This window comes from Ambystoma mexicanum, chromosome 12 (genome assembly GCF_040938575.1).
Source record: "Ambystoma mexicanum isolate Mex_15411 chromosome 12, UKY_AmexF1_1, whole genome shotgun sequence".
Classification (NCBI taxonomy): Eukaryota; Metazoa; Chordata; class Amphibia; order Caudata; family Ambystomatidae; genus Ambystoma; species Ambystoma mexicanum.
This window is the reverse complement of record NC_090936.1, coordinates 594,099,576-594,124,589: the sequence shown is the minus strand read 5'-3', so window position 1 is coordinate 594,124,589 and position 25,014 is coordinate 594,099,576. Positions and strand designations below refer to the sequence as shown.

Below are 25,014 nucleotides of genomic sequence, written 5' to 3'. Positions count from 1 at the left end.
CCTAGAAACTCACATTGCATTTTGAGTTCCCCGGCAATTCCTATTGGCTTCCGAGTGCCCACACCCACTAGCTCCGAGTGTATGCTGAGCTCCACAGCCCTAACAGCTCCTAGTGTGTTTGGTGGTGGCCCCATCCCAAGCATCTCCCAGGACTTTCCGAGCTGCCTATCCCCCTAGGGGTTGGTGCTTTCTGGGATCCCAAGTAGCCTGCAGTGTGCTTCCCAAAATCTTCATCCACATTTACTCCTGGTGCTCCCAGAGCAACCCTGTAGCACCCAGTGCTTTCTGATCATCCACCATTCCCATCTTAGCTCCTCATTGCCAGTAGTTCCCAGTGCTTCCGGGAATCCAATTTCCAGTAGCCCTCTGTGCTTTGTAGGTTTGGCGTCCAAAAAACAAAGTGTTTTGAGAGCTACCCAGTAGCTCCCAATGCTTTCTGCGCTCCCGATCACAAATTGCTACCAGTGCTCCCAGAGCTACCCTGTAGCACCCAGTGCTTTCTAAGCTCCCCATCACCAGTACCCACCATTCCCATCTTTGCTCCTTATTGCCAGGAGTTCCCAGAGCTTCCTGGAATCCAATTCCCAGTAGCTCCCAGTGTTTGTTGGTTCATCGTCCAAAACACGGAGTGTATTCAGAGCTACCCAATTGCTCCCATTGCCTTCCGAGCTCCCAACTAGCTACCAGTAATTTCCGAGATACCCAACTGAAGTCGATCTCTGTGCTTCCAGGACTGGTCAGCAGCTCCCAGCACTTGTACGTTGTTACATTGAAGTGAATTACTTTGTGGCAATTCACTTTGATGCAATTACTTTGAGGATTTCTATGTTTATTGTTTTTTTTTACAATGGGGATCCCAACCATACTCCCACTAACCACCTCCCACCCACCACTCTGCCTGTCCCCGGTTCATAACCCCTTCCCCCACACATACCTATTTAAATAACTTCACCACAAAGTAACCGACTTCTCTGTAACAATGGTATATGCTCCCAGTGATTCCTGAACTCCCCTAGAACTGGCTTAGTCTATTATTGTATAAATAATTACTGTATGCTCGCCTTATACAAAGTGGAATGAGCTTAATCCTACTAACTGTATTAGATATGACTGTGTGCCTTAGCTAGACAAAGGGGAATTAGCACTGTTTTTCAGAATTTCCTATGGTCCGTTGCACGTTATATTTAGAGTATTTACCCAGACCTCCTGCTTACTCTATCTAACCTACAAGCCGATCCTATCCCAGTGCTAGGAACACCTAATCCTATTCTACACCATGTGCAATATAGATTACAGCCTCTGCACCTTTATACATCTATCGCTAAATCACCTACCTATCGCTTCATGCCAGTCACCTTATAACTCTAGGGCAAACTGCATCTAATTCAGTGGACAGCCACCCAGTTAACCTATTTACCATGGTCGACCCTGCACAGAGTTTACTGAGCATACCTCAAAGTCATCCTTGTAGCCTAGCCTGTAAAAACACTAGAGTCCGTTCAAGACTCTCAAGATTATATGAACCCCTCACAAGATCTCTACCTACACCCTATAAAAAACTAACAACCAGAAGGATACTATCAGTAAACATAATATCCTAAACGCTCGATCACCAACTACTAAAATGGAACCTATTCTTACTCCAGCCACAGTAGCGGCTCTCCCTTTCAAAGGAGCACTATTAAATGTTAGATCACTGACCGCTCATGCTACCGAGATCTCTGACCTCATAATATCTGACAACCTGGACTTTCTTGCTATTGCAGAGTCCTGCCTGCATGATGCAGCAGGACCACTATTGTCAATAGCTATCCCCGATGGCTATACTATATTAAGACAAGACAGAGACAAGAACCGAGGCGGTGGCATCGCTATCATCACAATAAATAGTCTAGCGATGAGAACCATACCCTCTTTAGTTACAGACTCTTGTGAAGTGCTTACTGCCAAACTCCCACTACTTAACTCCCAGACCCTCACTATTCACATTATCTACAGACCCCCCCCGGACCCATTGGAACATTCGAGGAAGATATTAATACCTTACTCTCGAATAATCTCAAAATCACCTCACAACTACTCCTCCCAGGTGATTTCAACCTGGGTTTCAAGGATCTCTTAGACAAACATGCCACCTCCATCGCTAACACCCTCGCTGAACTAGGCATCACCCAAAAAAATCACTAGACCCACACATACTAAAGGGAGAACCCTCGATTGGGTGGCGGAATATAACTGTACTGCCAATATTATAAATATCTCCCCACAACTATGGACAGACCACTTCCTATTATCCTTTGAACTTGACACAATCAGACCACTCCCCCAATCCCCCACTACTGCTCCAGCATGTTCAACTAGGAATAAAAAGAGTATCACAGTTGACAATGTGATCCCTGCCATCCTACCCACCCTCAACAAACTGTCTGAGCATTCTGACCCAGAAACGCTTGTTGAGGAGTACAATAAGATCATGCTAACTACACTTGACAACATTGCCCCAATGAAACTTAGACCAAGTAAACCCAAAGCACACTTAAACAAGTGGTTCACCCCACAATTAAAAGATCTACGACTTCTAAAAAGGAGCTGCAAAACTATGTGGAGGTTACTCCTGACAGAAGACAGCAAATCTAAACTACTAGAAATATCATCTCTTTATAAAAAGGAAATCTACTCAGCCAAGCGTAAGTCATACAATACGCGTATATCCAATGCCAATTCCAGCATGAGGGAGCTGTTCACCATCCTCAAGGAATTAGAATCCCTGATTGCCATCCCCGACACATGAGTCAAAGATAAAAAATAGTGCTCGGCTATTCAACAGGCACTCCACAACAAGGTAACCACTCTGCAAAATAAAATTGCCCAAAAAAAAGCCACACTCAACTTATCCCATTACATTGACAATGGTACCGACCATCCGTTGGAGGAACATGACGCTATAGCTTGTTTTAAGTTCACCAAAACCTCCACTCTTGAGGTAGAGAAAGTAATCCGGTCACTTAAGCCTTCTACTTTCCAGGGTGATCTCTGCCCAGCCCAGCTCATAAAAGATGCTGCAAGAGATCTCTCCCCCTTTGTCTCTAAACTTGTTAATGCTTCATTTGCTTCGGGCTCTGTCCCCACTAACCTTAAACAATCTTGGGTGCTGCCTCTGCTAAAGAAGCAAACCTTAGATCCACTCATACCTACAAACTACCGGCCCATTACGACAGTGCCATTTCTCTTAAAAATATTGGACAAGATTGCCTACAATCAAATTAAAAAATTCCTAGAGCTCAACAACCTTCTGGGTGCACGACAATCAGGATTCCGACCTAAACATGGGACTGAGACTGCCCTGATCGATTTGAAGGCTCAAATTGATGAGCTTTGAGATAAAGGGAAATCGGCCCTCCTCTGCTGCATCCGACGTTGTTAACCACAAGGTCTTCTGTAGCCACCTAGACTCAGCAGCCTATTTTTCTAAAGAGGCTATAACTTGGATTGAGTTCTTTCTAAGTGACAGGACTATGAGGGTGTTCTCCCCAGCAGCAGCGGCGGACCCTATCCCCATTACCTGCTGGGTTCCACAGGGTTCCTGTGTCTCCCCAACCTATACAATATATTTACTAAGCCCCTTTTTGATGATCTGGACCTTCTGGGTATCACCTACACAAACTATGCGGATGATACTCAGATTCTCTCCCACTTTCCGGGGATTACAACAAGGATTTGGCCTTGGTAAATAGAGTGTATCTCATCATCCAGGCATGGATGACAACCCACGGTCTATGCCTGAACGATGATAAAACAGAACTCATTATTCTGGGCAGTCAGTCTAACCTACAGAAATTAGATATAGACTTCTACTCATTTGTCATCGCCAGCAACCTTATTAAGGTGGCTAAGGAGGTAAAGACATTGGGTTTCCACCTGGATGCAACCCTCTCCTCCTCTAAAGAGTGAAATCTATGGCTTCAGCTACAGCCTATACCTGTAAGCTCATTAGGACAGGCAAACCCTTTCTTTCGGAAGGCAATTGTATTATCCTGGCTAGAGCCCTTATTCTATCCAGGCTTGATTACTGCAATGCTTTATATATCGGAGCCAATAAATCTGCCATCCACAGGATTCAAATCCTGCAAAATAACGCTTTGAGAGCAGCCCTTGGCATATCTAAAAGAGCCCACATATCCATGATAAGGCGCCAAAACAACTGGCTTTCCACCCAAAATAAAAATCACACAAAAACTGCATCCCTCACTCACAAAGCTCTAAATAATGAAGCCCCCGGTTATCTTATGGACAGAATCCAACGCAGAATCTCATCGAGCTCATCGAGATCAATCAATACTAATAGTCTCATTACACCGAGATTTAAGTTGGCCAAAGCTGGGGGCGGCAGCTTCCAAGACAGAGCGGCACAACTCTGGAATTCTCTATCACACTCCTTAAGAGCAGAGCTATCCTTCCGCAAGTTCAGACTTAATCTCATAAACTGGCTGAAAGCTAGGGATACATAAACCTTTATAAGCAGAGACTGCCTGACCGTATATACTGCACTGGCAACTATTTTATAGCCACCAGCCACTTAATGTATGTTACCTATATGTATCCTTTACATCCTATCTTTGTTATGTACCTTTCCCATCATCACTGTCTGTATATATATCGTGTCTCTCTAACTGTGTATCTGCATCATCCACTTTTTGGCTCTGTATCTGTATATTTTACCTGTGTATTCCTTGACATATCTATTTCCTGTACCTGCTTTATTCCCATGTATATCCTGTAACATGTCTACTTAAGCTTCGCATATTCTTGTAACTGCTGCGCCCTGATACCTGCGGGTCTGGTGCGCATTATACATGATTAAACAAACAGTACTTTTGGAGTTCTGCGACCACAGTACATCCCAATCCATTCTAAGCTCCCAAACATCTTCTAAGCCATCCAATGTCCCCCTCACAAGCACTCCCTGAGCAGTGCCTTGTCCCCCACCTCCACTGCCTCACCTGAAACACTCTCTGTAGGAATGCTGGGTAGTGTTACTGATGGTGCTGAAGGACCACTGTGAGCTGCGGGTAGAGAGTCTGCTCGTATCTCTGTGGGGGGACAAGATGAGTAAATGTTACATGTAATGCTTCAGAAAGACCCACACTCACCCACCTTCACACTAACAGGACAGGAGACTCTTCACATCACACAGGTTTTTCCCAGATTAGTCCTTGGGCCCGGTTTCTAACTCCTCCCATCGTCATGGCTCACTGTGTAAAACCAACTCTTTACAACACGAGAGACAGGGGCCAACAAACACAAAACCCACACCAGTTGAACCCACTTTGTGGGCACTAGACCATTTTTACCAAGGGAGAAAGGAGTCCCCCACATGGACCCCAAACGTTAGACACCACCAAAGGTAGGATCCTCTCCACCAACAGGACCCACTTTGAGGCCAAGAGCTTCTTAACACCAAAGACACAGCCAGTTTCCTCAGGGTGGTTGGTTTGAATTTGACCCTGAAGTCCCTCTTTACCTGCTCTTCCGCAGCAGAATTCCCTGGCCCATCTGGGGGCCCCCACTGCACTCTCCCATGGGCATCCTTTCTCCCACTGTGAAGTTAGCCACCTCACTTCAAGCTCTCCCCCTTTCCAGTCTAATCACATCGAATCCCAGAGTGACGGAACATTCAAAACCTGGTGTGTGACACGGCCAAGTTAACCAAAATTCTAACAGACCAACACAAAGTCCAATATGGGGTGAGAGAACCAACCAGCAGCACCCTGTCCAAACAAACACCCTCACAAAAGTCCCTCAAACGGCCCCACTCCTGTAGCACATTCCTGGGTTTCCAGGGGTTTGTGACCGGCATGTTCTGGACTTTATCTGGCTAAGCATGGAGTGTTCCTGACTCCATTTCGCAGGAACTGTGGATTAAAGGGAAGGGTTTAACGGGTTGGACAGTGTGAATGTCAGAATGGGACTGAACAAATGTTGCCTGGTGTCAGGAACACACCATGATTGGTCAAAGTTGCACTGCAGTCAAAGGCATCCATGGACTGGTCTGGTACAAGCGGAGGTTTGGAAACATCATGAGGCCTTGACCACCGCTCTCCCCCTACCCCACTCTGCCATGGACGGCTATATTCTCACCTTAAGTCAGTCGTTTTTCCATTTGGGGTGTGGACTCCATCTTCGTAATTTTCCAGGTTCTGCCATTTAAAACAAAGCAAAGTTACCCAAATGTCCACATCATCATTTAAAGAAAGCCGAGCAGCATGTGGGATCTAGGCCTTGATTGTAAGAACATGCATAGAGCCACCTTCATTTCAACTAGATGTCTCAGTAGGAAGCATAAATGCCACTATGCGGTGCGAAGCCATCTCAGAGGTAAATCAGGAGCGCTGCTTTACATCACCTGTAGTAGAGGCAGCCGGTTACCTCAATCCTACGACTACACATGGACAGAACACAGCCATGGACCGAAATCACTGCCTCTTCAATGCACCACTACATATAGTTAGAGTACCCCCTTCACCCCCTGACCCCCTCCTCCCCCTACCCTGCTCTTCTTCAGCCACTGTCATTCGTATGAAAGATGGACAACATGAAGCAATATAGCATGGTCAAAATACACAAAGCCCGTCAGATTAAAACACATTGTTTCAGCCATTTCAGGGGCACCTCTGCAGATTTATTTTAAGGAAAATGAACCAAAAACGCTGTGCTTAAAATTTGCAGGATCTTACAGAACGCAAGTTCTGGGGATAAATAAATATGATGGAAATGTCCAATGGGAAAAACAATTATTGCCGGTCAATAGCTTGCTAAAGTCAAATAAATAGCAGTGATCATGGCAGTGAATGATGCATTTTTAGTTGTGGCTGTTTGGTGGAGTTGTAAGTGCTGTCTACAAGTCTAAACAATTGGCAAGGCAAGCGAGGACGCTGCCAATTGCCCACCCTACCCTGTTAGCTCCCTGCGCCCCGCCACCCCACCCCCACTTCCCTCACTGTGTCCTTCCCCCGTGATTGTAAAGCGCTCCATTGCTTCCTGAAGCTAGGTATGCAAACACCCTAAGAAAAAGGGGGGGTATGAGGAGCGCAGCCTGTGAGCGTTTGGCTTCTGCAATAAATGGCACAGAGGGCTGCATTCCCCCAAACTTAATACATCGAATTATGAGAATTGTGTGAAATTCTTAAGTGTGATTATGGGCGCCAGTACAAAGAATACTCTATTTGTATCCGCATTCATTTCACCTGTAAAATTGTTAATATGCCAGAGCACCAATATACTTTTGAAATGCACAACAATGTCTTGGATTAATCCGACTCAAGTTAAATGGTGACCGTTACAAAGTCAACAGTGGCTTCACCAAACTATGTAAGTTAATACAAATAAAAATTAAGTAAATAGCATGCGACTCTTGTCTAAAGTATACGCATGCGTATATCGAATTTTAAAAAATGGACACCGTTCAGTATCGAGTCACATTCTCTCTTCATAATTAATTGGAACAGGGTCATCTCTTATTAAGAGGAGTTGTATACACAATGATAATGGCGAATTCAGACTGATCTTTAAAAACCACTTCCAAAATGGCGCCCCACATCATTTCTGTTTTTCCTAGAATGAGTTCTGTGGACATCAGGAAAACGATGGTCTTAGTGTTGTTAATGTTGTCCAACCTACACGTGGGCATAGGTGGAATGACAAAAAGCGGCATACTTTTAGGCATTGTGCAAAGAAAAGAGGGGTGTCAGGGGCACAACTCTGCGTCCCAGCAGCTTTTAGGCATTGGTTCACATTGTTGTCCATTATTAGTAGCCGACTTGAGGTTCTTAATTACCAGAATAAGTTGTACATACATAGACGATTACTAACTCAAATTGTAGCTGTTGATAAACTACTAAAATAGTGTCTTATATTACTTCAAATTTTCCTGGACTGGATTCCGGGTCAAACTCATATTAGTAAAACACCAGTTTTGTTTGGGGTCTTTTTCCAAAATTATTCTTGCACGCCCTTTAGGGAGATCTCTTGAGGGGAGTGACTGCAGAGTATAGCGTGATAGCACATGAAAGGACTATACATGGATTAAAGTCCTCATTATTAATGGACTTTTACACTTGATCAGCTTTTTACAAAATGTTTTTTCTAGATATACAGGTACCAATTATACAAACGGTTTGGTACACCTTTAGAGCCAACAGACGGAAAGCTTGTTCAAGTTTCAGAAGGGCCATTAATTCATTCTCAAGATACATAGCCCATACATTCTGATGAGTGAGTATAAAACCTTGTTTAACAATAGACTGAAGCAGACTATACCATCAAAGGTTGGTCTTTCGCATCCACAAAACGGGCAGTTATTGATGACATAAGGGGAGACGCACATTCTAGTGAAAAGCACAAGACTTATGCAAAGACATTAGGTGAGCTTTGTATACATTTGGCATTTGAAATCGTAAAAATCTTTAGATTGGCTTCAAATTGATATACATTTTTGATGTATCACTTTACACAGAGCAACAAGAAGTTGAGCTTGACGTTAAGTGATACTATCAACATATCATGTCTTGTTGGATCTTATGGTTGCATTTACGTTTTTTGTTATTAATTCAACAATGAGTGAATTTTAAGGAATTTACTTTTGCGGAACTGTGTTTCTTTTAAGTTGTGTATGCAATATTCATTTGATAACATTTTGAAATGAGAGAAAATAGATGTACTGAAGTCTGAATTTACAATATAAATCTTCATACTTGGTTGGCTTTTTACCCACCCCAGGACATGTTAACTTCTACGGCCCCCTCCCCAATCTCTTTGGACTACCTCCATTATGCAATAGCAAAAAACGATGTGCTCTTAAAAGGCTGCCATTGCTATTTGTAAGCAGTCTTCTGAAAGTTATTGGCTTAATCACAGTTGTAAATCTGCTCCTGGTGTAATAAAAATGTCTTAACCGAGTGTGCTTTCACTTGATTTGTAATTAATATGGGTATCCTGGCAACTGTTCCTTGCATTGAATTCCTGTTAAAATCAGCCATTGGCAAAGCCCAGGGTTTTGCTCTTCTATAGACCTTAGGGTAGGCATTTCCCAGGCACTGCCTTTGTATACCCAGTTATTAACGCCATTTGCCAGCAGTGTCGATCCCATGCCTACACCAAAACCAAAACTGATGGCTTTGCCAATGCTTGCTAGGTAAAGCACCCAATCTGGCATTGCGAAGTAGAAAACCACACTCAACCCCCCTCCCCCGGCACCGCCGCCCCCCACCCCCCACATGACAGCTGCGGCTATAAAACACCACGTAATGAGAGAAACAGTACGAATGTTCCAATAATACCTCTGCCGCAGAAAGCAGTGAGGAAATCATTAACTGGACAGACCGCTTACAACTCCATTGCATTCACATGAGTAGACAAGAATTGCTAATCGCTCACTAGTGGAGCAACTGCTTTCCTTCTAATTCAAACACTCTCCTATGTTGAAAAGGAGGTCCAACCCATTTACTGTCTAGCCGGGTTTTCTATAAAGGTTTCCCGTGCGCTCGTTCCAGTAATGAAAAAGAAGAGGCAATGGCCGCAGTCGCCACAAAAACGGCCCACCGAAGCCTCCGTACCAGCGATTATTCAGTAGAGCTGTGAATGGCCCTGGAATAATGACATCATGGCGTGTATGTCTTACAATGAATTGTGAAAACTGAACCCCAAGGTGGGAAGTCACTCTAGAGTCGAGGAATACAGGATTAGGTGACACATTTCAAACCTGGCATAACCACTTGCACAACACCACCCCACCTCATTCTCCTTAACTGCCAAGGCCAGAGCGCATAGGAAAAAGCTGCCCACCAGTGTGCACGGGATGAAGTACCCTGTACTGTTCGTTTATAAACTACTGCACGCCACCGCAAGGAGTTCTGTTGCCATGGAGAGGCATAAACGTGAAGGAAGGAGACAAAGCAGCTTCATTTAAGTCTGCTGTGAAAACATGTTTCTTTCACTGGGAGGTGGGACTCGTGAGATGAATTGTGTTCCATGAAATGAATATGGATTTATGGAGCATTTGGTGAGCTCCGGAGGTAGGAAGCGTTGGACAAAGGGGATGAATAAACTACTAAAATGGGGGTGGAAGGGTTTTTAGGGGTCAGGAGGTGTTGCCCAAAGAGTGGACATCTCCATTAGTAGCAGCAAGAGCGTACACAAGCTCCACTGGCAATACCAATAGGGGTGCACTCTTTTGGAGGTAAACAGGCCGCATTTTATTACAGACATTTTGACGGGGATCCCACGTGTCTTTAACATCAACCATAATCGTCTGCCATGACCTTGACCTTTGCAGTCCTTCTCACCCGTCAGCTGCCGGTTTTGCCTACTAGCTGTTGGAGCTATACTTGCAGAATTCAATGTCCAGCCGGACAGTCCAGCGGCCAAGCCTGGCCTAGATTTCCACCCAATGGGCAACCTGAGGGGCCACCCTGACCGGCCATATCGGTTTGGCCTTTTGGATGAGATTCGACCCCTCAACCCGCAACCCGGGTAGCAAAATCATTTGTTCATCTTCGTTTAACATTTTGGTCATGGTCCAACCATTTTCGTAATCCATTGTGTAGGTCCCCATCAACAGTGCCAGAGGGCTGACCAAGCTTCTGTCCGCCAGCCTACACCCCCAGTGCTAGGTTATAGGCACGTGTGAATTACCACCAGCATATCGTGAATTAAAACATCAAATCCTTCTTCTGAGTGATGGACACCATCCCTGTGGAAAAACTCTGGGGAGGAGAATCTTAATCCATGCCTAAAGCTGCATAGCATAGGAGAACACATGTTCAACTTCTTTATAAACGTGTTCATAACTGCATGGTTCACCCTGTTCCCTCAATCCTGCCTCGGGATCATCTCAGATCACACTAAAACCGTACTCCCAAAGTGATGCGCCAAGTAAGAAAACTGCCCTAACATGCTGCCTGCCCCAAAGTGACATGTCATTGCCCCCTACATGCAGCAGTACAAACTCTGGGCGAGGAAACTGGCCCCCGTACAGAGCGTCCAACAAAACTTTATGAAGCAGTCGCAGCCAAAGGTCCCCAGCTCCCAACCAGTAACATAAAAGTCTATCATTCACACGCTGGTCTGCCATATTGGGTCCTTCAGTCTTGCAACCAATCTTGATACAAATGAATGGGAACATACCCATGCCGCCTTTGGTATGGGCTGCACTCCTGCAAGAAAAAATGCATAGTTAGCGCAAAGCTTCCCTAATGCTGCACCAATGGCCTTAAACCCGGCCTAACATAACATTGGAACCATTCAGACTTCCACCGGCCTATCTGCTGAAGCTTGTGCCGGGTAATCCAACACACGCCGCCTCAGTTGCAGCCCTAATGTGAAAGGAGTGGGAAGTGAAACCCATGGTAGACAGACCCAACACCTGGCATGCTTTCTGCATCACCCGTGTAAATTTGGATTAAGGGTCCCCCCCGCATGGATTAGCAACTTCGGATGATCCGCCCGAGGTTTTATATTCAAAAAACACTCCACAAGGAGCCTAGGGCACCACGCCTGGTCGGGGGCTGCAAACAGTGTGACCCCACACCCCCTTACCGAGCTGTTCCGTCAGTAAATTTGGACCATACAACTTCACATGTTGAGGGAACAGATGCGTGTGAGCCCATTTCAAACGCCCCCCCCCCCACCCCACGACTGATTAGTTCTAGATGATGCCACCAGATCACTCACTCTGAATGCACTGAAAAATTCTAGACTGTGCACAGCTGAAAAGAACACTGCCTCATACGTACACTCACAAACCACTGGGAAACTCCCAAAAATATTCTGCAGGAGGGCTAAGGTTATCAGCCTGCGGGAATCCAATAAAACGAGGGCCTACCGCGCCCAACCTTGAAATGCCTTTTTTTTAAATCACTAAATGGGCAGAGAAATCCAACACCCCGATGTAATCTGGAGAAAAAGGAAATATCCGAAACCCGTTTATTTGCAAATGCCAGCGACCGGTCCTGATCCCTCAACGGCTGTAGATGAAATGCTACATTATACCAGTTGTTGATCTCCCCCCCCCAACTGATGATAAATGCAAAAACACGAGTAAGCCCAAACCGCTGCTTCATATGCTCTCTTCGTCTTTCGGTGCACAGAAAACACAATTAAGAATTTGAGTAACGGGCTCCAATGCTCCATCGGTCCCCCAATAATGTAGCCATCTGCTTGTCTGCCATACACCACCTACAGAACTCCGCCATCTTAAAATAAGACGAAGCATCCAGAGTGTTATTTTCGACCTCTGGCACATGACACGCCCGAAACATAATCCCATATTGCAAACAATACAGTATAAGCTTTTTTAACAAATGGAGGACCATCTCACACTTTGTAGTTTGCCCGTTAAAGACCTCCACCACAGACATACTGTTAGACCAAAAGACAAGGAACAAGTTACTTACTGTAGAACTGTTAAAGTTAGAACTGTTGTTCTCCAGCATGGGTCTGGCATGGATTCACATGCTCATGGATTCACATGCTCATGAATAGTCCCCGTCGTCAGGCTGGGAATCCTCGATAAAGAAAAAATCAGTTTCAGTTTAGTTTCTGAACTGTCTTTCTATTAGTAACCAATCACTGGTCTCTGGGTCATACTGCCCCCAGCCAATGACTGCCCTCTACCTAAGCCCCTCCTGTGGCAGCCATCTTCAGATTTGGTAGCACGTAAAGTGGTAGTAGGACCAAAAGAAGAGCTGCAGAGGGGTAGGAGGGAGGGTTTGCATGTGAATCCATGCCAGACCCATGCTGGAGAACAACAGTTACAGGTAAGTAACTTGTTCCTTCTCCAGCATGGGGTCTGGCATGGATTCACATGCTCATGAATACAAGAATACATAGCAGTACACACATGCACAACCACAGGAGGTGGCAAGGCTCAACATTAAGCATCTCTTACCTCCTCACCAGGCTCACCATCAAGCAAACAGGTTGTGCCGCACTGCCTGGCCGACTCTAGACTCCTCCCTGGAATCCCTGTCGATGCAGTAGAATCTCGTGAAGGTGTGCGTCGACCTCCACGCAGCAGCCCAGCAGATGTCCAGTAGGGGCACACCAAACAAGAACGCTGTGGTAGCAGCGATCGCTCTGGTCGAATGGTCAGGTATGGAGGTTTACAGGAGAGGGCCTGGATCTCTCCCACTCGTCATGCGGAGGTGATGGCCACAAGAAACGCTGTCTTCTACGACAGGAACTTCAATGGTGCCGAATGCAGAGGCTCGAATGGTGGCCACATGAGCCTGGTCAGCATCACGTTGAGCTCCCACGCCGGGGCCGGAGCCTTCAAAGGCGGGAACGATCGGAACAGTCCTTTCATGAACTCCTTCACCAGGCGATGAGACCACAGAGAGGACCGCCCCGGAGTTCTGGTGTAGTGGGAGATAGCCGCCAGATGGATCTTGATGGAGGCATCTGCTGGCCTCGCCTTGGCCAGCGATAGTAAGCACGGTAGCACTTGAGGGGGCCATAATCCGCAAAGGGTTAATCTTCCGTGCACGGCACCAGAGTGAACCTCTTCCATTTGTGTCCATAGCACTGACGCCCTGGCCTTTGCAAGCACTTCCTTGCAGTCCGTTGGGATATCATATCCTCCGAACTCTAGTGCTGCAGGAGCCAGGCCTGCAGGTTCAGCGATCCTGGGTCGTGAAGATCCACGTCCATCGGAAGTTTGACCGGAGGGGACGCTGACATGTCCAGAAGGTCCGGGAACCAGATCTGCCTCGGCCATGCTGGTGCAACGAGGATCATCCTTCACCGGGACTGTCTGAGTTGACTGATGAGTTGCAGCAGCAATGGCAACGGGAGGGGGAACGCATACAGGAACAGACCGTCCCAGGGGAATGAGAAGGCATCGCCCATACTCCCTAGCTGGGGAAACCTGCTGGCGAACCTCTGGCACTTGGTGTTCATTGCAGTCGCGAATAGGTCGGTCTGGGGATTGCCCCATCGTCGGAATAGGTGTAACGCTCACCTGATTCCCGCAGAGGCGCCGGTCTTGACTGGGTGAATGCCGTATCTTCAAAGGTGATGTGTAACACACGGTTGGCTCTTTGGGCTGGACCTCTGTGCACTGTATGTCTGACTAGAAGAGTAAGATGTCTTAGGTAAGTGAACGCCGAGCTCTCCATCTGCCTCGGGGCAGGGTGCCGTAACCAGTTTCTTCACTGGGTAAGGGTGCAGGCCTCTTGACCTCAGAGGACTGCTGTCCGTCGTTAACTGCACGAATGGTAAGTTCTGGGCACTTCAAATGTCTTAAAGTCTTTTGTAATGATATCTCTTGTTTTGCAGGGTTCCGGCGATGGCGGATGGCGGGCTGATGAGAGTTGAGGATCGAACCCGCGTGAGGAATAGAAGCGCCTGGAAGCACGTAAGTAAGCGCTTGTAGCCTGCTTCACGATGCGCACTAACTGTCCCTTTTATCTTGCAGGTACAAGTTCGGAGCTTTAGAGAAGCTGAAGGGTGCTGGAATACCCACTGGATTCGGCGTGGGAAGGAGTAATGGCACGTGAGTAATAAAGTTGCCCAATGTCTTTAAACGCACCTTCTTTTGTCTTTCAGATGCGGGATGCAGCGCCGAAGGCCTCCGGAGCGTGCGAAGAGCTGGTAAGCTTTTGTCTTTCAGATGCCGGAATGCAGTGCGAGGCGTTGGTGACAGCCGATGGACCAGGTAAGAGATGCGCTGCCACTGAAGACCGTAGTGCTAACCTGTTCTTTCTTTGTCTTTACAGGTGCTGCTGAAGACTGGATTCCAGGATGGTAAGCCTTTGTTCCCTTAGGCCCAGGATCAGAAGCAGAAGACACGATGAGCGTTCTGCTGCAGAGGATGCAGAATAACGCAAAGCAAGATTCATCCATCGAGTGTGGTTTAAATAGCCTCCTGTAGTGCTTAGGTGTCTCCTTCCACAGCCACGCCTAGGTAAGAAAAGAGTTCCTGCTTTCCAGAAGAGTTCCAGTGTTCTGAACCTAGGGAGTGGCTCCTGCCCCACCCAACAGGAAAAGTAGTCCCAAACAGAAGAGGATCAGGGGTTCAACTGGCAGGTAAGTAAGCAGCATGGTCTGCTGCAGGTAAGTCCACCCAAGCATTATGAGCCCGGCGCTTCCAGCGCTGGGACTGGGCATCTTTATGAGCCTGGTGCCACTGGCGCCAGGACAGGGTCCAAAAGGTCCCAATTGGGACTGGCTGGCACTCGGAACCGGGGTTATGGGTCTGCTTCCAAGGGAGTCGGGCAAGTCCTGATCTTTTGGAAGCAGAGATCATGACAGCACCCCCCCTCAAGGCCCCTCCCAAACCGGGCTTCTCCGGGGGTTTGGGCTTGTTAGGAAATGTTCGATGAAATCTTTTGTTTAGACGAGGCGCGTGGACATATTCTGCAGGTTCCCAGGATCTTTCTTGGGGACCGTAGCCTTTCCAGTCAATCAGGTAAAATAGTTTAGATTTGGAGATCTTGGAATCCAGGATGCTTTTGACTTCAAACTCGAGTTCTCCATCAACTAGAATAGGTTTTGGAGATGTAGTTAGTCGGGTTTGAGGTTGCACGGGTTTTAATAGAGAGACGTGGAAGACCGGATGTATCTTCATGTGAGGGGGCAAGTCCAACTTGACCGCTACTGGATTTACTATGGTAGTGATGGAATAGGGACCAAGGTATCTTGGGTTGAATGTGCGTGGTCCTTTTAGAGGTAGATATTTGGTGGATAACCAGACTTGATCTCCTACTTGATATTGGGGGGCTTCCTTCCGATGTTGGTCTGCTCCTTTCTTGTATTGTTCTTTAGCCCTTTGAAGGTGAGAAACGGCTTCCTTAAAGGCTTGGGTGATTGTAGAATGCAGGTGGTCTACTGCTGGTGTTCCAAGATCTTGGAGTGGATCCAACTCCGAGGTTCGAGGGTGACTACCGTATAAAAGAAAAAACGGGGTCTTCCTAGTTCCCGAGTGGACAGAGTTATTGTAGGCATATTCGGCTATCCAAAGGATATCTTTCCAAGTTTTTTCAGTTTGTTGTAGCATGCAGCGCAAATACTGTTCCAGAGTTTGATTGGTCCTCTCGGTTTGTCCGTCGGTTTGAGGGTGGTGGCTGGTCGAAAGTCTCACATCAATTTGAGCCGACCGACAGCAACTTCGCCAAAAATGAGAAATAAATTGACTACCTCGATCCGAAATTAGAACTGAAGGAAAACCGTGCAGTCGGACGATGTTTTCGAGAAATTCTCGGGCCAGAGTTGCTGCTGTTGGTAAGCCTTTGAGTGGAATGAAATGCGCCATCTTGGAGAATAGGTCCACGATTACTAGGATCGTATTGTATCCGGAGCATGGAGGTAGATCGGTGATGAAGTCCATAGAAAGCGTATGCCAAGGGCGAGGCGGGATGTCAATAGGGCGTAAGAGGCCGGCTGGTTTTTCCTTTTGACTCTTGGTTTGGGCGCATACTCCACAGGACATTATAAAGTCTCCGATATCTTTTTTCCAAGACGGCCACCAGAAGTAGCGCTTGATCTTTTCCGAGGTCTTGGTCATACCGGGATGTCCTTCCATTAAAGAATCGTGATAACAAGAGATTACCTTCTTCTGTAAATCTGTGCTGGGCAGGTATAACCGTTCTTGGAAATATAATAGGTTGTCCTTCACCGTAAAGTCCTTTCCCTGCAGATGCCAATTCTGTATGTCTGCTGGAGTTACCAGTAGCCTGGCTTTATCCTTAATTTCCTCTATGGATTGTGTGGCGATTACACCTAGAATTCTTTGTTCGGGAATGATAGGTACAGGTTTAGGATTGATCAAATGTTCTTCCACTCCCATCCGAGAAAGGGCATCAGCTTTACCGTTTTTTGTACCAGGTCGATAGGTAATTATGAAGTCAAACTCGGCAGAGAATAGTGCCCAACGGAGTTGCCTAGAGGATTGAGCTTTTGCGGTTTTCAAATATTGCAGGTTTCGGTGATCTGTAATCACAGTAACGGTGTGTCGGGCCCCCAGAAGATAATGCCGCCAAGCCTTAAAGGCGGACTTGATAGCTAGAAGTTCCTTATCAGTAATAGTGTAATTGATTTCAGGAGGCGAGAATTTGCGGGACCAAAATGCCACGGGATGCAACTGATTGGTTACTGGGTCCTTTTGTGATAGAACTGCCCCCATGGCAAGGCTCGAAGCATCAGTTTCAACGATGTAGGGGAGTTCTGGGCGAGGATGTTTTAAGATCGGTGCAGAGATAAATCTAGTCTTCAAATTCTGGAAAGCTTGTTCCGCCTCGGTAGACCATTCAAAACGTTTGTTTTTCTTTAACAAGGCGGTGATGGGCTGGACTATTCGAGAGAATTCGGGGATAAACCTGCGGTAAAAGTTAGCGAAGCCTAACATGCTTTGAACACCTTTTACGGAGGATGGCGATGGCCATTTGAGAATTGCATCGACCTTCTTTGAATCCATACGCACTCCGCTAGGTGATATGAATCCCAAGAATTCAACTTCAGTCACGTTGAAAACACATTTTTCCAACTTAGCGAAAAGTTTGTGTTGACGCAATCTCTCGAGGACCATTTTCACGTGTTTCCGATGTTCAGTTTCCGATGAAGAATAAACGAGGATGTCGTCAATGTAAACAACACACACATCTATGAGCTCTCTGAGGACATCGTTCATAAAATATTGAAAGGCGGCCGGGGCATTGCAAAGTCCGAAGGGCATGACCTGATATTCAAATAGCCCATACTTGGTGCGGAAGGCCGTCTTCCATTCATCGCCCTCTTTTACTCGTACCAAGCGGTAGGCTCCTCTAAGATCCAGCTTTGTATATTTGCATGCTTTTCTGACTTGGTCCAGGAGTTCAGGGATCAAAGGTAACGGATATCTATTCTTAACGGTGATCTGGTTCAGGGCGCGATAATCTATACAAGTTCTAAGGTCCCCTTCTTTTTTTGGAACGAAGAACAAAGCTGAGGAAGCAGGGGACTTGGAAGGACGAATAAACCCATTAGCTAGGTATTGATCCAGGTATTGTCGGAGGTGAAGATTCTCAGGCTCGGTGAGGGCATAAATTCTACTACAAGGAGGAGTAGATCCAGGTATCAGGTCTATCTGGCAGTCATAAGACCTATGAGGAGGTAGAGAGTTAGCCTGATCCTTCCGGAAAACATCTTGGAATTCTAGGTATTCAGGAGGTAACTGGGGAGCCTCCGAGGAAATTGCTGCCAGTGCAACACCAGGTCGAGGGTGACAAGTAGAGACACATTCTGGAAACTGAACCGTTCTTGCTCGCCAATCGATCTGAGGATTGTGCTTCTCTAACCAAGGAATTCCTAGAATAATCTGGAACTGAGGGGCCTTGATCACATCGAACACGATCTTCTCATGGTGTCCATCTTGACTTACTAGCGTCACTTCTTGGGTGGTATGCGTTACTGGTCCGGAGGCTATCTCCGTACCATCCACCGTAGTAATGACGTCCTTTACAGCCTTTGGACAAAGAGTCAGATTCATCCTCAAAACCATTTCATGATCCACATAATTGCCGATGGCACCGCTGTCGACGTAAGCTTCAATCGCATGTAATCGATCCGGATGTTCAGGGCTAATGAGGACCATAGGTATCACGAAATGCGAGGTCACGGAACTGGTTTTAACGCTCGGCAAGAGGACCTCTATTCTTGTCGGGCGAGGTCTTTTCCCTGCTCAGAGTTTGTGACCCTGGTAACTGCAGCTCCTACTGCCTTCTTGGCTGGTTTCACCGGACAGTCTCGAAGAAAGTGCCCCGAGTTTCCGCAATAGAGGCATAATTGCAGCTGTTTTCTCCTTTCCCGCTCCTTTTGTGTTAGTGGTCCTTTCAGGCCCCCTATTTGCATGGGTTCCCCGGAGTCTACTCCTTTGGTAGGAGTTGGTGGTTTGGAAAATACTCGAGCATCAAACTTGGAACGATCGGCCTTCCTGTTCTGCAGTCTGTGGTCAATTTGAACGACTAAGTCAATATAGTCCGAACAGTCTTGCGGGGGATTCACTACTTGAGCTAACACATCTTTGAGCTCTCCACGTAGACCTCTATAAAACAGTGTAATCCTTTTGTCCTCAGGCCATCGAGTTTCCACTATCAGTCTGTTGAAAGACGCAATATAAGCCAAAAGGTCTTGATTACCCTGTCGCAATGAAAGGAGCTCATTGTCCAAGGCATGCCCCTGTGAATGTCTTGCAAACAGTTTTTCCATACTGAGCTGAAAAGCTTGAAAATCATGGAGAACCGGATCATCTTCATTAACTAGAGGGATCGACCAGTCTGCCCCATTGCCACTAAGGTACGAAAGCACGAAAGCTACCTTAGCTTGATCAGTTGGAAAGGCTGCTGGCCGGCATAAGAAGTGCAACCGGCACTGATTAATAAATACTGCAAACCTCTTTGGGTCACCAGAAAATCGTTCGGGCGGAGCCAGAGGTACATTCCCAGGTAGGTTGATCTGCACTGGGTTCGTAGAGGATGTTGAAGGAAGATTTGCCCCTGATGCGGGTAACGGAGTTTGTCCGGCTTGTGACTGTAGCAATTGTCTAGCGAGATTGTCTGTTCGCTCCTTGGAAATAATCAGTTCCCTTCTTAGAGCATTCGTTTCCTGACGGGCTGCATGCACTTCTGCTCATAGTTCCCCAAGTAACTGGGCTAGCTGGTCGGTATCCGAGGTTTCCATAGCGCCTGGGTGGGAGTTTTGCGGTAGGCTTTGCGTTCTGTAACGCTCACCTGATTCCCGCAGAGGCGCCGGTCTTGACTGGGTGAATGCCGTATCTTCAAAGGTGATGTGTAACACACGGTTGGCTCTTTGGGCTGGACCTCTGTGCACTGTATGTCTGACTCGAAGAGTAAGATGTCTTAGGTAAGTGAACGCCGAGCTCTCCATCTGCCTCGGGGCAGGGTGCCGTAACCAGTTTCTTCACTGGGTAAGGGTGCAGGCCTCTTGACCTCAGAGGACTGCTGTCCGTCGTTAACTGCACGAACGGTAAGTTCTGGGCACTTCAAATGTCTTAAAAGTCTTTTGTAATGATATCTCTTGTTTTGCAGGGTTCCGGCGATGGCGGATGGCGGGCTGATGAGAGTTGAGGATCGAACCCGCATGAGGAATAGAAGCGCCTGGAAGCACGTAAGTAAGCGCTTGTAGCCTGCTTCACGATGCACACTAACTGTCCCTTTTATCTTGCAGGTACAAGTTTGGAGCTTTAGAGAAGCTGAAGGGTGCTGGAATACCCACTGGGTTCGGCGTGGGAAGGAGTAATGGCACGCGAGTAATAAAGTTGCCCAATGTCTTTAAACGCACCTTCTTTTGTCTTTCAGATGCGGCATGCAGCGCCGAAGGCCTCCGGAGCGTGCGAAGAGCTGGTAAGCTTTTGTCTTTCAGATGCCGGAATGCAGTGCGAAGACCTCCGGAGCATGCGAAGAGTAGGTAAGCCTTTGTCTTTCAGATGCCGGAAAGCAGCGCGAGGCGTTGGTGACAGCCGATGGACCAGGTAAGAGATGCGCTGCCACTGAAGACCGTAGTGCTAACCTGTTCTTTCTTTGTCTTTACAGGTGCTGCTGAAGACTGGATTCCAGGATGGTAAGCCTTTGTTCCCTTAGGCCCAGGATCAGAAGCAGAAGACACGATGAGCGTTCTGCTGCAGAGAATGCAGAATAACGCAAAGCAAGATTCATCCATCGGGTGTGGTTTAAATAGCCTCCTGTAGTGCTTAGGTGTCTCCTTCCACAGCCACGCCTAGGTAAGAAAAGAGTTCCTGCTTTCCAGAAGAGTTCCAGTGTTCTGAACCTAGGGAGTGGCTCCTGCCCCACCCAACAGGAAAAGTAGTCCCAAACAGAAGAGGATCAGGGGTTCAACTGGCAGGTAAGTAAGCAGCATGGTCTGCTCCAGTTAAGTCCACCCAAGCATTATGAGCCCGGCGCTTCCAGCGCTGGGACTGGGCATCTTTATGAGCCTGGTGCCACTGGCGCCAGGACAGGGTCCAAAAGGTCCCAATTGGGACTGGCTGGCACTCGGAACCGGGGTTATGGGTCTGCTTCCAAGGGAGTCGGGCAAGTCCTGATCTTTTGGAAGCAGAGATCATGACAATAGGAGATCCACCTGATCCTGCCGAAGTTCCCACTTGTGGCACGAGCGCAGCTCCCTGCTGAGCGAGTCGGCGATGGTGTTCTTTATTCCTGCCAGATGGAAGGGTACCAGGAACATCCCTTGGGCGATGACCCAGTGCCACAGATCCTGCGCCTCCTTGGATAGGGCTGGGGATCTGGTGCCCCCCTGCTTCCGGATGTAGAACATTGTGGTGGTGTTGTCGGTGAAGATCCTTAACACTTTGCCCTTGAGGGCCTGGAGGAATGAACTGAGGGCCCAGAACACGGCTCGGATCTCCAGGACATTGATGTGTAGTGACCTCTCCTCTGTGAGCCAAATGCCTCTTGCGTGGAGATCGCCAGAGATGCTCCCCATCCCTCCAGGGAGGCGTACGTCGTCACAGTTTCCTGATGTGCTGGGGTCTGGAAGTCCATGCCCGCCACTAGGTGCGCGCGGGTGCCCCACCACCGGATCGCTTGGCGGAAAGTCTCGTTGAGCGAGATCCTGATTTCGAAGCTGCCCGCAGTGTGCATCCAACGGGCGTCGAGGAACTCCTGTGGGTGTCGCATCCGAAGCCTGCATAGGTGCACGAGGTAGATGCACGAGGACATCATGCCGAGTAGGGACTTGATGGACCTCACCCTGGCCACGTCCATGGTCAACAGCTGCTGTACCTAGCCCAGGATAGCCTTCGTCCTTTCCTCCGACGGCGAAGCCAATCACGCCACTGTGTCGAGTCTGGCTCCCAGGAACAGGGCGACTTGCAACGGTACCAAGTGGGATTTCGCGAAGTTGATCGAGAATCCCAGATCCGTGAGAAGTTGGACGGTTTTCAGTGTGTGATCGACAGCGAGTTCTCTGGACTTTGCTTGGATGAGCCAATCGTCCAGGTAGGGGTAGACGTGGATCCCCTGCAGGCGCAGCCGTGCCACCACTGGTGCTAGGCACTTGGTGAACACCTTGGGCACCGACTTCAATACGAAGGGAAGGGCCTTGAACTGATAGTGTCGACCCTGGACCACAAATCGTAGGAATTTTCGATGTCCTTGCAGGATGGGGATGTGGGAGTAGGCATCCTCCAAGTCCAGTGACGATAGGAAGTCGCCTTCCTCCAGCTGTCCCAGCATGCGCTGGAGGGTGACCATCCGGAACTTCTGGGACTTGATGTAATTGTTTAGACGACAAAGGTCCAGGATGGGTCGCCACCTGCCGGTCTTCTTCCGGACGAGGAAGTACCGCGAGTACACCCCGGAGCCTCTTTGGGACAAGTTCTATGGCTCCCTTTCTTAACATCGCTCGTACCTCTAGAAGTAGTTGTGCAGCGTGGTTTTCCTTCTTGGCCACGGGTGGAATATGGGGACACCTCTTTCGGAATTCCAGGGTGTGCCCGCTGGCCAGGGCATCCAGCACCCAATGGTCGGTGGAGATGGACTCCCACACGCTGATTAATTTCACCAGCCGGCCTCCCACCGGGGTGCTCTGGTGGGGGCCAGACGCCATGGCGGGTTCAGTCCTGTTTCACCACAGCCTTGCTGTCTTGGCTTCCTTGGCGACAACGACGGGATCCTCCTGTCTTGCCGCGTCCTCTGTAGGCCTCCTGCGACGAGGAGCGGGCCGCTTGGCGGTACGACGAGGAACCGCCGTGGAATCCTTTGGAGGCATCTTGCTTGCCTCCGGAGCTCCGAAAGGACGGCCGTCGCTGTTGAAGAACACCCAAGGCCCGAGCCGTTCCGGTGTCCACCTGGATGGCCTGCAGTCCACTGTCTTGCCAAACAGGTTGTTCCCGTCGAAGGGCATGTCCAGTACCCTGGTCTGCACGTCCGGACGGAAGTCGGTGGCCTTGAGCCAACCGCACCGGCGAAGGCAAACGCTGTTGCCCATCCGACGAAAGCCAGGTGTCGGCGATGTCTGTGGCCACTGTAAAGGCGTGGCCCGAGGCCACCTCGCCTTCCTGTAGGATTTCCAGGGCCTCAGCTCTCTTGTCGTCTGGGAGGAAGTCCAGCAGGGGAGAGATCTTGAACCACAGCTCCCTGTCGTAGCGTGCCACGATCGCGAGGGCGTTGGCCGCTTCAATCATCGTCGACGAGATGACCCATCGTCCCATGGCATCCAGCTTCTTCCTGTCCGGTGAGGATGTTGAAGTTGACGCCGTCGCCCCCACCGCTTTCTTCTTGGCCGCCGCAGAGACCATCAAATCCGGGGACGGCTGTGCCCTGAGACACATAGGGGCGGAGTCCGGGACCTGGTACTTCTTTTCGTACCCGTCTCTCCTAGCAGGAGCCGTGGACGGGTTCTTCAGGAGCGCCAGCCCCTCGTCCCAGATGTCATCCAGAAACGGGATTGAGAGGACAGCCTTCCTCTTGGCCTCACGCCGTTGGTAGAGGAAACCTTCCTTCTTCTGTTCTTCGGGGCAGAGCTGGAAGAGCTCAGATGCCCTGGCGATCATGGCGTGGAAGGAGCCAATTTCATCAGGGGGGGCCCAAGGAGGTGGTGAGGGGAGGTCCATTCCGCCATCACCACCGTCGTCCGTCCCCATCGTTGCTGTCTCCATTCCCGTCTCATCCCTCGGAGGAGGGGATGGGGGTGAAAGCTGAAAGGGGGGGAGGGTGGACTTGTCTCCGCTTGCTGGGTGGGCTTCCCGACGGACCAGGCCCCGCTGGGTCATCAGTGGTGGGTACGGGCATCCTTGTCCTTGTCTCCGCGCACAGGGTCTGTATAGCCATCAAGATAGCTCCTGAATTGTCCTGAGGTACGGGTACCGGCTGCAATGGGACTGACGGTTGGGGCGCAGGGTCCTCCGCAGCCCTATCTTTCTCGTCTGCCCCCCCGTTGCTCTCCTCGTCGGCCTCGTCAGGATCCTTCCTGTGGGCCCTGGATTCCTCTTCTTTTCCAGGATCCTTTGGATGCTCGCCAACTCATCCTCAGAGGTGGTATCCGTGTCCGTTATGGCTACCGTGCTCCCCCCCTCTTTCTCCTGCTGGGGTGTCACGGGGATCTTCTCGATAGGCAGAAAAAACGATTCCCTCCTGGGTGGCAGGGAAACTCTAGCCCTGAAGTCGCCTCCGTAGGTTTTGCCAGGCCCGCCACAACACCCTCAATCGAAGCCTTAGCCAAGCGAATCAGGGCCTTCACGACCTTGGGCATGCCTGTGGCCTTCACCTTGGGGGGAGGGTCACCGCCTCGCTCCCCCTCAGCTGTCTCCGTCGGGATCGAGCGGGGCGTCTCCCGAAGCTTACCCGGGTTCTCCGACTTCCTCTTCACCGAGCCAGAGCGTTGGCTCGTGGTTGATGGCGTCGGTGATAGTGCGCCCTGCCTGGCAGCCGAGGAGCCCGACCGATCGGCGCTCTCGGTGCCTGCGGACTCGCAGTGCTTTGCCTGTTGTTGGGACCAGTAATCGGAGCGCCCTCAAAGGTCTTAGAAGACTGCTCGGATTTCTTCCTCTTCTCACCTGCTGCTGGGCTCTTCCCCTCCAGCCAGTTGGTGAGTCGAATACGGCGATCCTTCATTGTCCGTTTGGACATTTTCTTACAAAACGCACAGTCCTTCTCCATGTGCGATTTGTCGTCGTGAAGGCAGTAGAGGCACCGAGAGTGCTCATCCTCCTTAAAGACGTTCTGAAGTCCGCATCCAGGGCAGCTCCTGAACAGCTTGGATCCAACAGGTGTCACGCTTCCCTTGTACTAGGCCATGTCCACGCAGGGTAGGCCTCAAAGATCTTCTGGAATCCTCAGAGAAGTGGAAAACACAACGAAAAGATGCCCTTGAGGGGCGTAGAAAATTCCGAAAACGGGTCCCCGTTAATCGGAAGTGAAGTCGGTGGAGCTTGAGGCTCGATCGACCGAAAATTTAAGAGTAAACTCTTCGAAAACACTTGAACGTGCAGTAAAAATCTGAAGATGG

General features: G+C 48.8%; 1 protein-coding gene across 1 annotated transcript in view; it reads right to left on the bottom strand.

Annotated features, from left to right (window-relative positions):
* Positions 1 to 25,014, bottom strand: part of TMEM134 (transmembrane protein 134) — a 93,498-nt gene that overhangs the window by 33,410 nt on the left and 35,074 nt on the right. The window contains exons 2-3 of the mRNA XM_069628966.1: positions 6,139 to 6,197; positions 5,001 to 5,090 (exon numbers count right to left, since the gene is read on the bottom strand). Coding sequence (XP_069485067.1) covers positions 5,001 to 5,090; positions 6,139 to 6,197 — 149 coding nt within the window. The remainder of the gene's footprint in view (positions 1 to 5,000; positions 5,091 to 6,138; positions 6,198 to 25,014) is intronic.